Source organism: Eublepharis macularius, chromosome 4 (assembly GCF_028583425.1).
Source record: "Eublepharis macularius isolate TG4126 chromosome 4, MPM_Emac_v1.0, whole genome shotgun sequence".
NCBI lineage: Eukaryota > Metazoa > Chordata > Lepidosauria > Squamata > Eublepharidae > Eublepharis > Eublepharis macularius.
The window spans coordinates 184,871,917-184,885,400 of NC_072793.1; the positions used below are offsets into that span (position 1 = coordinate 184,871,917).

At 50.8% G+C, this 13,484-nt stretch overlaps 1 protein-coding gene across 1 annotated transcript; it reads right to left on the reverse strand.

Moving 5' to 3' along the window:
- On the reverse strand, positions 1-13,235 carry LOC129328480 (class I histocompatibility antigen, F10 alpha chain-like). The gene is made up of 8 exons (XM_054977580.1): positions 13,145-13,235; positions 11,385-11,666; positions 9,578-9,856; positions 6,993-7,277; positions 6,465-6,551; positions 5,839-5,877; positions 3,517-3,549; positions 1-981 (listed from the first exon to the last, which is right to left on the reverse strand). Exons 1-8 carry the CDS (start codon positions 13,209-13,211, stop codon positions 962-964), a joined length of 1,092 nt encoding a protein of 363 aa, XP_054833555.1. The 5' UTR covers positions 13,212-13,235; the 3' UTR covers positions 1-961.
- Positions 13,236-13,484: the final 249 nt, after the last annotated feature.

The window sequence follows — 13,484 nt, forward strand, 5'->3', positions numbered from 1 at the left end:
TTCCACCAATTTTTTTTTTATTTCAACCAATCATATTTACAAAGGAGAAAAATCACACCTATGAAGTGCAAGGCAAAATGCAGACAATACTCGAATCAGGGAAGGAAGTATTTTATATTAACTTGGAAACGTAAAAGTTTATCACCGGGAAGCGGATTCCCCACCTTTCCTACTGTGGAATGGGGCTCAGTACTTGGTAAGATCCAGAGGTGTCTCCTGGGAGACAAGATGGTGCAGTTACGCCCCTTTGCTCCAAGGCCTCTGGCTGCCTTCTCAGGCTCAATCCTAAAGCCGCTCCTCTTGGCAGCCCCCTCCTTCCCGCTGACATTCTTTTCTTCGGTCCCTTGATGCAGGATCCTTCACTTAACTAAACAGATTTTCATTTCTTGTGCAGAAGCTACCATCTTCACTTTCTGCTGATAATACATCCACCCTGAACACTAACACATTTGTGAACATTCTATGACATCACATTCGCTCAGCCCAAAGCTTGTAGGAAGTACTCAGATTTATCCCAATTTAAGTAAATATGCATGTGCATTGCTTTAAATTAAGAATAGGTGGCCAGGGAGGGACACATAAATGGAGGAGGAAGGAACACAACCACTACTAAGACCACCACATCAAAATCACTGCAGATGATATGCTAAACTAAAAACAGACTATAAATGAACTTTACTGTCTTTTTAAAAAACTACCATTTTGGTTACAAATATTTCAGCGCATATCCAATCAACCCCAATGGTTCAAATATCAGAAGAAAAACAAAATCAGGCTAAAATCCCCTGAATATCATCCCTCTCGACCCCTCAAAATCAGCCTAAAATACCCCTCGAAATCCAAGCAATACAGATGGAAGCCAGAAGTCATTGCTGGGCCAGAACCAGGATTAGGCGGCAGGACAGAGTTTATGGTAGCGGCAGCTCTTTGCTCTCTTGGATAGATCCTCTTCGTTCTCTTCTTACGCCTCGGGCATGGGAACTAAGAACAGGAAAAAAATGAGTCTTAAGTGAAGCTATGGAACTGTCAACATATATCCAAATCAGACAGTGGGGGGGGGGGGGGGGGGCGGGGAGAGACACAAAGGCCACCCAATGCAATGTTTTGCTAAAGGGGGGCCATCTCAGCCACCCTCCCCAAACAGTTCAGGTCACAGACAGCAGGTGCCACGCCAAATGCCACCAAATGACCACTCAAGCCGCTGGCTTCAAGGAAATCCACCGAGCTATAACTCCAGAGAGGAAATCCCTTCCCCAAGAGGGCTCCTGGTAAGACCCTGAGCAAAGTCAAGAGGAAGGAGTCCCTCCACATGGTCAAAGTTCAGAGCACCAAAAACAAGACTGACTGACTAAACAGTTCTGTTGTTCTTGTGCTGAAATTATTCCGTAACTCCACAGGTCATAATAATGGCTATAATTTGTACTCTGTCATTGCTCAGAGGCTAGTCTTGAGGACTGCAAGAAAACTGGCTGAAAAAACCAGCTGGCAGAGGCTCTGATTTCAAAAGGAAAACCAGCTATGGGCAGAGTTCACTGGATTGCAAATGGCTGTTGGTCTGTGGAACAACTGAGTCCTCCTGAGAGAATGCCGAGTGGTAACGGGACCCAGAAAACCCGGAAACTGGGAAATCCTGGCATTGCCCAGCAGGACAGGACAGGGATAAACGAATGAACTTCCTTTGGTGAGGCAAAAAAAGGAGTTTGTCTCTCTCTTTCTCTCCCCCTAGCCATAGGAAAAATGAAACTAAATTCTGGAGACTCGTTTCTCTCTCTCTTAGGAGTCTCTGCTCTTGAGTTTGTCATTCCTGGATCTTGTTCAGACGTGTTCTCTGAGTTGCATGTTGGAAACTCAATTCCTAAGGATACGGAGCCTAATTTGGATTGGGACCGTAGCAGACAGGGAAGCTAAGCCTCCTGCCGTACTACTGGACTGATCTGAAATGGCCTCAAGTGAATCTTCTTGCCCATCTTGTTGTGGCTAGCGCATGTCCGGAACTTAAATGCCAAGCACTGAACTCCCAGAATGTCTCTCTCGTCTGGACTGGGGCAGGCATGGAAACAAGACAGTATGTAGTCAGGGCCTTTGGTTCCAACATTATGAATTTCTTTTTTTAAGACAGATTTTGCTCAGAAATTGTTAGTGAACATTTTTCTTGGTGAATACTTTTCTTCTAACGACTTCTAATGACAAGCAAAAGTTTTTAAATTTATTTTTAACATGATGTCACTGTGTTCATTCTCCTCCCATACGACTGCCTGACCTGGCACATGCTAAAGAGGTGGGAAGAGTCTCCCCCCCCCCGCCCCCTCCTGAATTTTGTTGTTAATAAAATAGGTTTGGCTCATAAGAACTGATCTCCCTAAGAACTAGAGGTGGGAAGCCAGGAAAGACCAGTTTAACTTCCTTGGAGAAAAAGGTTTGAAGTACAGAAGGGATACAACAGATTTCTGCCTCCTCCTGTTGGATGGTACTGTACTGGATATTGAGCTCTGATGTTAGAAGCACTTTGCTGGGTGTCCCGGTGCAGACTCACTCTGGCAGCAGGCAAGAGAAAACTCCCTAGTTGTCCGAGCAGGGCAGCACCCAGTTCCAAGGTTCAGGCACCATTTGGGCACACTCACGGCTTCAAGTCCAAAGGAGGATTCCAGAAACACATCCACGGGAACAGGCCAAGGTCAGGGACAAGAGAATCAGTTCCAAACACAGCAGCAAGGTCAGTAGTAAGTGGACTCGTTGCTTCCACGCAGCCACTCCCTCTTCGGCTGCTTTTAACCCTCACAGTGCTCAGCCTTCAGAGCCTGCCTCCTCCTGCAGTGCCTCTGCCACTGGCTGTGGATCTGGGTCAGGTTCACCAGCTGCCTCTTCCTCAGAAGAGTCCTCTGAGAGCCAAGCTACACATGACGAATGACACTTGACCAGCAAGTGTATTTCTCCCTGTTCACTTGCCCTCCGCTCAATCCACTTGCCGTTGAAGTGTCATTCGTCATGTGTAGCTTGGCCCTGAGTCTCTCTGCTCCGATGGGCCAGGTTGGTCCATGACATCGGGTCTCTGTAGCTCTGATGCTAGAAGACTGGAATGTGCTCTTATTTCTTTCAGCATGCAGTTTCTCCTTTGCTGGGGAAGCCATCCTTGAAGTATCTCAATCACCATCTCGGCTGTACTTTGTTTTTCCATCCATTAAACTTAGCTAACTACCTGCTGAAAGGGGGCTGGGCTTAGATTACTATATACATTGTGTTGGTAGAGAAACACCAATCCTAAGAAAGATTGTAATAGGGAACTGAACTAGTAGCTCGTCAAATAAAATGCTTTAACTCATGCAGTGAAGTCTTTGAGAGTTATTTGGCAGAACCTTACAGTAAAAAGCTTTGGTGTTCTGTGGTTGTAGGGAATAAATGAAGTAACATGAGGAAGCCCTCTTAAAATCTGGACATATTCCCCACGGAGTCTGTCCCAACAAGGGCCTCCCATTTCTGAGACTGGTACCAACTGACAGTCCCCCATAAAACACTCACCCTTGGTGGAGCTCCAAGACCCCTGATCACTTCCTGCAAAAGGGGAAGGAGAGTAAATATAACCAGCTGAATTATGTAGAGGGCACTTGAAATCCTTCAGCCCCCACAAGAGAACCACCTCATGCTTTTTAGAGTGAAAAGAAGCACACACTGCTTTTGATTGGACTCCGGTCCCTAACAAACTACATTATTTAGCCCAGATGGATGGGATCCAAGAGAGTACAGAGAAGGAACCAAGAAATGGATGCAGATTCTTGAAGATTAGTTTATTTATTCAGGACCTGCAGGCCAAGGGTGTTCTAAAGTGGGTGTGCATTCCACAGGCCCCTCTTTTCTCTTCCAAGCTTCCCCTCCTTGTCCCCCAGCCTCAGCCTCTTTCTCTCCACTCCCTTCCTACCGACAAGACATCACCCCAATCCTGACCTTCACCCTCTGTTGCCAAGGAGCCCCCCCTCTCCTGTTCTGAGGCCTGCCATGAACTGTGTCAGTTTCCTGTGTTGCTATTTTTAAGTTACGTCAAAGACTCTGTTCTAGGGCAGCACTGCCCGTGCTGGTTACCTGATTAGCTCTTCTTTTGCAGGTGACAAGCAGTCCAGCAACAGTTATCTCAATGAAGAGGAATGTTTTGACTACAGCCCTTCCAGCCTTGGGAAAGTTTCACTCTATCAGCTTCAAGCTGTTTGTTTTGAGAATTGTGGCGGGAGGTTGGGACTTGCTGGGCTATGCTATTCTGTACCTTAACCTTTGCCTGTCATTCCTAACAATACTCGTGTACCAGCCAAGATATCGCTTCTTGGTTAGTGGACTATAATGGTTGCTTATATTCAGTAAAGTCTTTTGAAACCAATGGACTCATGTCTAATTGTAAGAGATAGTCTGGATTGCAACTTTTAGTAAGCCACAGTCTGACACCCTGCACAAGCCTGGCCAGGCACCCCCTGGTCAGTTTCCTCGGGGAATCACTCGCGGGCTGGTCACCAAGCTTGCCCTCGCTACCGGGCAGCCTGCTAGCAAGCCCCAGTCATGCCCAGGCGGCAGCCATGTTCCCAGGCAGCCAGAAGACCAGCCTGAGCAGCTTGCTCAGAGAAGCCATTTCGTGGAAGCGTGCAGACCATGTCCGCAGCGGCCAGCCTCGCCCTGTTCTGCATATCTTGATAGCCGCCCCGGAATGGAAGCTAAGTGCCGGCTGTCCTGAGCACTTAATGGACGCATCTCAAAGCAGCCTCCGCATTCCAGAGCTGATGACATCAAGACAAGCCCAGCTCCCTGGAAGACCCATTCAAATGGAGGAAGAGAGAGTGATGTAAGCTGCTCTGGGTCCCCATTGTGGGGAAACGTGGAGTATCCTTATATATAAAAAAGCGTGTTCTGAACGACTCACTTCCTACCCTGGTGCACCACCAGAGAGCGCTGCTGTGGAGAGAAGCCCAGGCGAGGCAGCCGGACCCTCCAGAGAGGGCACCATGTTGGGAAGCCCAGGCCAGGGGCTTAATGATCAGGAGGGGAACAAGTGGCAATGCCCACCCCCTGCCTTCATCCAGCTGGGATCAGGCGCAGAGCAGCCCACCTTTCCTGCCTTAACCCAGCTGGTTTTAGGAGTGGAGCAGGTGGCAATGCCCACACCTTCACCGGCTGAGATCAGTGAGGGAGGAGGAGGGAATGCCTGCCTGCCCGCCCTCTCCCTTCTACAGCCCGTTGTATTTTCCCCCCGCAACAGGCTTTGTTGCCAGTCATTATATAAAACAGCAGAACAGAAGGGGTGGGGTGGGTCCACAGTTTATAATAATCTGGTGACTGCACTTATAGGGAGGCAGATGATAACGTGTGTCGCCCCCCTAGCGGCGGGAGACCAGTAGGGAGGCTCCTAAACAACTGGCCTTAACTGTATGTCAGGTGGAACATCTCTGGTCTTACAGGCCCGCTGAAAGGACAGAAGGTCTTGGTGGGCCTGAGTGTCCTCTGACAGAGTTCCACCAGGTTGGGGCCAGGATTGAAAAGGCCCTGGCCCTGGTCGAGGCCAGCCGGGCCTCCCTGGGGCCAGGGATCACCAGTGAGTTCTTATTTGCTGAACTTAATGCTCTCCCAGGTACATATGGGGAGAGACAGTCCCAGTGTGTTTAGGGCTTTTAAAACCAAAACCTTGAACCTAATCCGGAATTCGACAGGGATGTGGATGGACTAAGACCCCCCCTTCCCTTTCCCAGACTACACCAGTGGGGGGCTGAGGGGAGCTTTTGGGACTCTCAGATAATTCTTTACAGGACTCCCATCCACATCTCCTGTGCTGAAGGAACCCCCCAAGGAGGAAGGGACATGGCTCACCTGGAGTTGCTTTGTAGCCACGCTCAGAATGACGTTTTTCTGCAGAGAGAGAACCAGCAGGTCAGAGCTGCCAGAGACACCCAGACACTACCTGGCCCCACCCTCTAGCGTGAAGCGGCCCTCTTGGGCTCCGATCCCCACCCCGGTAGATGCTCCTCTAGTTTTAACTGACTTCCAAAGGCTCCCTCAGGCAACCCGTGGTTCAAGAGAACGAAGGTGCCTCATTTACCCATGAGGACGAACCGAAAATCCTCCCAAGTATCAGAGCAGAGGTGGGGGTGGGGGAAAGGCCTGTGACCTGCCCCACCTTTGAGTGGGAGGTTTTTCCTGTTGGTTTCATGTCCTGTCATGTTTATTTAGTACGACTTTTGCTTATAGCCCAGCCCCCTTGAGTCCTGAGTTTAGAGAGAGATCGGGGGGGGGGGGGCTAGAAGTCGTTTACAACAGACTAATACTTCCCAGTCCACGTTCAAAATGCCTTTATGAGGGGATGGACTGTGGGCACTACAGATATGGCAGCACCCGGTGCCGCCACCACAGTCCTCGGGGGGAATCTACCACAAGAATCACCCCCCCCCCACACACACACCCCTTCTGCCCAGCCGAGGCACTCCCTGTTTACTTACTCAAGTAGTAGGCAACTCCAGCCCCCAGCAGGATGAGAGCAGCCAGGACCCCCAAAAGGACTCCCACAATGAGCCCCATGTTGGATGCTGAGGACGGAATGGAAGAAAAAATACCGTTATTCAGCCTGGCAGCAGCTCTCCAAGGCCTCAGGCCTTGCTTTTTCCAGACAAAGGAACTCAGGACCTTGGAAGTGTCAGGCGTTACTTTTAGGACCTCCTCTGTGTGCAACGACACACTCCACTCGAGAGTTCCTGCCCCTGCCCTGCTGCCAGGGAGGGGCCCCCAGAGCCTACACTCTGCCCTGACCCGCTCAGCCTCACTCTTTAACACAGGGGTACAAACAATGGGTTGATACCCCCAAGAAAGCACAGGGACCCACTGGGAGATGCTGCTGGAAACGGTGGGGGAGGGGCTTTTTCCGGAGCCTCCCCTTCCTCTATGGGCATCAATTCATCTTTTAGACTCTGCAAGTCCCCACCCCCTCCAAAGGGGGTCACAGCCTTTCCTCCCTCTGCCCAGTCTCTCACCTGGCTCCTCCCAGGCCAAGTCCAGTTTCTCCATCAGACTGTGGTGTCCCACCTGGCACCGGTAGCGGTCCCTGTTCTTGGGTTCCACCTCGATGCTGAGCCAAGTGTGGTAGGTCCCGTCCGAGTTGGGGACGACACCCCCCGTCAAAGTTTCCTGACTCCTGACCTCCCCGTCCTTCGTCCAGGTGATCTCGATCTCCTTGGGGTAGAAGCCATGAGCCCGGCAGATGAGGGTCTCCTCGCCACCGTAGCCCTCCTTACGTGCCACCTTCACCCTTGGGCGCTCTGTGGAAACGGTAGCACCATCCTGTGTTAACTCACCACATCACCTGAGCTGACAGACTTGAGGCTGGCCTTGAAGGGATCCCGGGGGTCATCCTGTCACACCCCAAACCTGGAGCATCTCCTAGAGATGAAACTCTCCACAGAAATGGATTCTCCAACATACTTTGAAATTAAAAGTCCGTCTTTCTCACTGAGACTCAGTGAGAAAGGTGGACTATAAATGACATAAATCAATCAATAAAATAAATAAATGGTGGTTCTGAGACTGGTCCAGGGAATTCCTTCAGGGTTTGGGGGCAAATATCTTCCTTAACCCATGTTTCATTTTTTTAAAATGATTTTTGTAGAGAAATGGGTTGTACTTTGGGGGTTTGGACTGTACCAAAGTCTCCACTGTTAGTTTTTAAAAGTTTTTCTCTCTCTTTCTCTCCAGACTTGCCCGCCCAGCCATCCTTGAGAAAGTTAACGGCCCCTGTGGCTGAAGGCAGCAACTAGCAGGGATTTGGGAGGTTTAGAAAGCTAGAAGGTCCCTTTCTTAAAACTTTCTGAAAAGATTTCTTTGGCCTGTCCAGAGGTGGGCAAACCGAGATGATAAAATCTCTTGGCACCAAGGGGAAGGTCTCTCCCTTATGGGCCGATTCCATCAAGCTAGGAGGATCTCTCACCTGGCCCCAGCAGGTGGCAGCTATTGACCACGTGGCAGGCTGTCGGCCTAATCCAGGATGCCAAAGTAAAGGGAGGTTTCTAGAAAGCTGTACCTTTTAAGTTACAGAGTCAGCCTTTGAATAGCATCAGCTAGGGTGCAATATAGAGTGAAGGACAGAGGAACTGCGTGTTTATGCCTTTCTTTTGGGATCCCTTCCTCAGTCGGTCGTCGTGCTTGAGAATACGCAGGCGCATGTTTTCTTTTTAATAAATGTGTTATCATTTCTAATGCTGATACTTGTTCCCTTGACCACAAAGACTTCCCAAGCTTGAATGTGCTATTTAAGTGGGCATCAGTAGAAGGGGGTGGTGCATTGGGAAACTGCAGGTCCCCCAGTGGTGCTCAAGTGCAGCAAGCAGTTCCTGTGGTAACCAGATGCTGGGTAGCTGGGTAGCAGGAGACTCAAGCACAAGGTGGGGCCTTCGAATGGCAAGCCAGGGAGAGGGGAGCTGTGAGCCTCGATCCTCTCAGTGGACAATTCCTACAAAGGCCAGGGGGTGGCAGTAGTGTACCAAAATAAACTCCCTTCGGGGTCCAGAAAGCCGGGAGAGTGGCAGGTTGCCAGGTGGAAACTTGGGAGAGCTGCTAGCGCCCAGATGCCTCGGATGGCAAGTCACAGCAGTGCCCAAAGGTCAGTGGGGCTGTTCCACCACAATGCTTAATATTCATGTGAACCAATCAAGAATAACCCCCCAATAAGCGCGCGCACACACTGCTGCTGTGGTGCAGATAGAGGATTCCTCCTGTTTTCTGCATGCTATCTTTCAAAACTGACTGACAGTCCAAAGAACACACCCACATATACTGATCTAACACTTCCAGCTGCAGAGACCCTAGGGCACAAAAACAAAGATCCAAGGACTCGTGGATCCTTACAACTTTTAAGAGGAATAATTTAAAACACACTTTTAAACCACCAATTAAATCCATATCCATGGAGAGCTCTTTTTTAAAAGGATCCAGGGCTCCATGGCACAAAAATCTGGAACCAAGGAACGGACCCTTATGGATGTTCACAGTTTTTACATGAAGTCCCAAAAAACCACTGCCACATCAAATTCCACAGAGTGCATAGCAAGAAGCACAGACCCAGCACTCCATGCTCAATCCTTATGGTGCAAAAACATGAATTCAACTCACAGATCCTTCTGAATTCATATGATTCTGACACTGAGACATCTCCAGGTCAAAAGAGGACTCCGGTGACAATTGAAAGATTAACAAAACGTACAAGTGCAGAAACTGTCGTGTGTCAGAGCCAAGGTGGAGAGATCTCTGACTCATGAAAGCTTCTCCTGAACTAAACTGTGTTAGTCTCTAAAGTCCCACCAGACTCCTGCTTCATTTTGCTGCTACAAATGAACATGGCTGTTTACCTGGAAACAGCACCATCAGACCCCAGTCTACAGACGATAACAGAGAAATCATGGGTCCACCACTTTACACTGTCACGATGGTAGAAAAATGCATTAAAACAGGTGCATCCTTAAGATTTTTACATGGACTATATCAAAACAGACCATCAATTAACACGTAGTATTAGTATCCATGAACTGAGATGCGAAAAAAATTCCCCCCCACCCCGGCTCCTCACCTGTCCTCTGCAAAGTCTCCTGCCCGTACTCCAGGTACTTCTGCAGCCACTCAATGCATTCTTTCTCCAGGTAGACCTTGTGGCTCTTGGAATAGTCCTGGTGGGGGTCCAGTTTGCTCTTGGAGATCTCGGCTTCGCGTGTGACGGCTATCCAGGTGAGGGTCTCCTTGTCAAAGCTGATGAAGTCCTCCCCGTCATAGCCGAACTGCCAATAACCCCTTCTAGGCCACCCTTCCGGCCCCACCTCACAGCCGTACATGAGCTGCAGGGTGTGTAGCCCTGGAAGAGACAAGCAGAGAAGGGGTGGTTTGTGTACGGGGGTCTGTCTCCACTTTAAGGAAAGTGACAGGGAAAGGGGGGCTTGAAGCATGATGGCTGCAGCCTGCCCTCCCCCTCCCTTCCATCCCTTCCCCACAAGGCAAACCCCTCCTCCATCATGGTTTCCCTCAACTTCAAGGGAGGGGCTTCCCAGAAGGTGCTTCACATGCCCCCCTTGCCCTGCAGTGACTTGTTTCCTAGGTGGAGAAAAGCAATGGGGGGGGGGTTAGCCAGATGTGCTTAGAGCAGCCTCCGTGCGTGTGTACTAATTTATTAATTTTATTAACGTTCCTTATAATCCAGTAAGACTCAAGGTTGATTAGAGGACCAGTCAGTACAATCAACAGCTGGGGCATTCAATAAACCTCTTTCTCTGGCCAGTTACATTGAAAGCCCTTTGAGGTGTGCGCTTGGCAATTGTTGTCCTTGCGTTTTCAGGTAAAGGGGGGGCGGCTCCAGTCAGGGTCTCAGGGTCTCACAGGGCCTTCCTCCTTCTGTTCTTTCTGTGCCCCCCCCCACACTTCTGCCCACAGACTGTGCCGAGAGGGGCCCTCCAGCCCTTGAAAATGGTGTTAGTTTGGGGTGTGTGTGGACTAGTTATAGGAGGAAATGGGTGCAGAGAAAAGTGGAGGGAACCTTCCCCAAGTACTGTCCTAACCACAGGTCTTGGGTCTATGATTCCACCTTTTCTTTGGGGGGGGGGGGGTCAGTCTTTTTCTTGTAGGGGATATTGGATGTTTTTTCTCCCTCCTCTTCTACACAGCACTGCCCATGTAGCCTCTTCCCCCATTGCCGTCTTGAAGGGCCCCGTCTCAGTGGGTCAGTCTAGATGTTCTCTGGAGATGCCTGAGTGGTGGCAGCCCCTTACCCTTACCCTTCCTCTAAGGCAGTGCTTCCCAAATAGGGTTCTGAGGGAAACTGTCAGGGGTTCTGTGAGAAATTGTGGAATAAATCAATAAAAATTTTGAAATGTTGCAATAAATACCAAATATCACTGAAAATAGCACAGGTACTAAGGTTACATTTAGCTTATTGTGCCTGCATTCATTTTGTGTTGTTACAGAGCACCGACAACACAAGTGACAATAATTTAGCAGTAACTGAATTGTGCTGCCTGCCAGCAACTTTTTCCGGCCCATAAACATTTTCATAGATAGGGGCTCCTCAGGATTTGAAAATCTGATTTAGGGGTTCCTCCATGGAAACATGTGTGGAAACAGTGGTCTAAGGGAACGTTTCCAGCAAGGAAGGCATCTTTGCTCCCTCATTCTACAACTTCTACGGAAGGGAGAGATGGGGGAAGGGATTACCTCACCCACTCCCCTTTTCGCCTCCCCCCTTTCTGATGATGTGCAAAGGGGAGGGGGCGTCTTGTCTCCTGGGAGGAGCCCCCCACCTTTTCCTTACCTCCTGAGCAGCAGACCTTCCCCCTTCACTTGAACTGGGGTGGGGGAGACACTGTGGCCGGCCCTTCCTACGCCCCACTCACCTGGGCCATTGCTCTGGTTGTAGCGAAGCTGAAGCGCTGCCAGATCTGCTCTGAAAATGTCCTCGTTGTGCTGCAGGACCTGACTCTCTGATCCCCAGTACCAAGGATTGTCCGTCTCCACCTTCCACATCCAGGGCACTACGGGCACCTTCCTCTTGGTGTTGATGTCATAGCGAGTGATGGGCTGTTCGTCCACATAGGCCAGAGCCATGAACCGGGGCAGCCCCTGGCTGGGCTCAGACACCACCGTGTAGAAATTCCGCATGGAGTGCGAGGAGGAGTCTGGAGCAGGGGAGAGACCGAAGGGAGCAGCGTTTAAGGGGACGGCAGGAGAGGAAGGAAACTCCCAAACCTCAGTCCCTGATCCAGAGACCCAGGCTGTAGGAGGGGGTAGGGAAACTAAACAGGAGAGGAGAACAAAAAGTGGCACAAGGGACTTCAAGGAATGGGAGGAGGGGTTTAAAATATTCTTAGGGGGCTGATAAGAAAGCTCAGCCTGGAGAGTCCCTGCCAGCAAGCAAAGGGGAAGACTCTGTCATGGCACCCAAGGAAGGCCTCAGCCATTTGCCTCCCCGGACGCAGGGTTGGCGTTGAGCACTCAGCAAAAAGGATCATCCGCTTGGCTCGGCCTAGGTTGCCAGACTCCAGGTGGCACCTGGAGATGTCCCAGAATTACAACGGATCCCAACCCATACAAACTAAACCCTGTTGTGTTTAATAAAGAATCCAGAAGCACCTTTAAGACTAACCAACTTATTTGTAGCATAAGCTTTCAAGAGCCACAGATGCATGCATCTGATGAAGACAGCTGTGGCTCTCAAAAGCTTACGCTACAACAAAATTGGTTAGCCTTAAAGGTGCTACTGGACTTTTTACTATTTTACTACTACAGACTAACACAGCTAACTCCTCTGGACCTATTGCGTTTGTCCATTAAATGTCCTAGCTGTTGTTCTTACTAACTTTGCATTGTGCAGTCTGCCTCGGGTCTCAGCAAGAAAGGCTGACTAGCAACATAAATAAATCTTCAGCCAACAGAGATCAGCTCCCTTGGAGAAAACGTCCTTATGCCCCCCTTCCCCAAACGTCACCCCAAATCTCCAGGGATTTCTCAAACATGAGTTGGCAACCCCTAGCTTGGCCTGCGAGGTGCACCTCAGAGGAACAGCAGCGGGAGAGAGGCAGAGGTTCGTGGGTCTGTTGTGGGGCGGGAGAGAGGCAGAGGTTCGTGGGTGTGTTGCGGGAAATGCTGCCGGAACGAAGAAATTCACAGGGGGAAATTTCACCGCTTCCCCAACGGTCAGAAACCAAAGTGACTCCTTGGGAGCCTCCCCCCGCTTTAGAAAAGAAGCTCCCCGGGGAGCCCCCCCTCGCCCCATACAGGCAAACTTCGAGGGCAGTGGGTCCCAACCAAGGGCAACTCGTACACGGGAGTCACGGAGTTCAGACGTCCCGTGGGGGCGGACGCCAATTACGGCGCTTCTCTCGTTTCCTATGAATTCTCCTCCCGCTGCCAGACTTTTTTGCTCCAATCTGGAGCCAGAGAAGGGGACTGCGCGCGGCCCCTGCCCCGAAGCGCTTACAAAACACGCGACTTATAGAAAAGGGGTTTTGCAAAGAGCTCCCGGTGGAGAAACCCCAAATCCTGCCCCTGTTTTGGGGCCAAGGCCTGTACAGAGGGGGCTCCCCCCTCCCGCCCTCTGCGCCCTATCCCGGGACAAACTCTGCCCTCCTGCACGTGGGCCCCCGCGTGCACTCACCGGAGCACCCCGCCAGCAGGAGGGCGACTCCCCCCAGGAGCAGGAGGCGCCGCTGGAGCGAATTCATGTCGGATCGCGGAAGCGCCACATCCCCTTTGCAACGCGCTCAGCGCGGACTTGCGAGAGTCCCCCGGGGGAAGAGGCGGACGAGAGCCGGGATTGGCTGAGGGGGACATATTCCTCCAATCGCAAAAAGGCGCTCTGTCTTCGTCACCGGTCGCTGGGCAGATCGGCTGCCGGCAGCCTGACGACCGGGAATAGAAAGCGAGAGCGGCTGCTGACGCCGCTGGGACATTCCCCGCCCGCCCACCGGGGAGACCCAAATGGGGGTGGGGGGCAG

Bases quoted from the DNA above. Each gene is read 5' to 3' on its own strand.
- LOC129328480 (XM_054977580.1), bottom strand. From the start codon at position 13,211: ATGAATTCGCTCCAGCGGCGCCTCCTGCTCCTGGGGGGAGTCGCCCTC. The intron at 9,857-11,384 runs GTGAGTGGGGCG...TGTCTCTTCCAG, and splicing joins CAACCAGAGCAATGGCCCAG to GGCTACACACCCTGCAGCTC. The intron at 5,878-6,464 runs GTAAGTAAACAG...CTCTCTCTGCAG, and splicing joins TGGAGTTGCCTACTACTTGA to AAAAACGTCATTCTGAGCGT.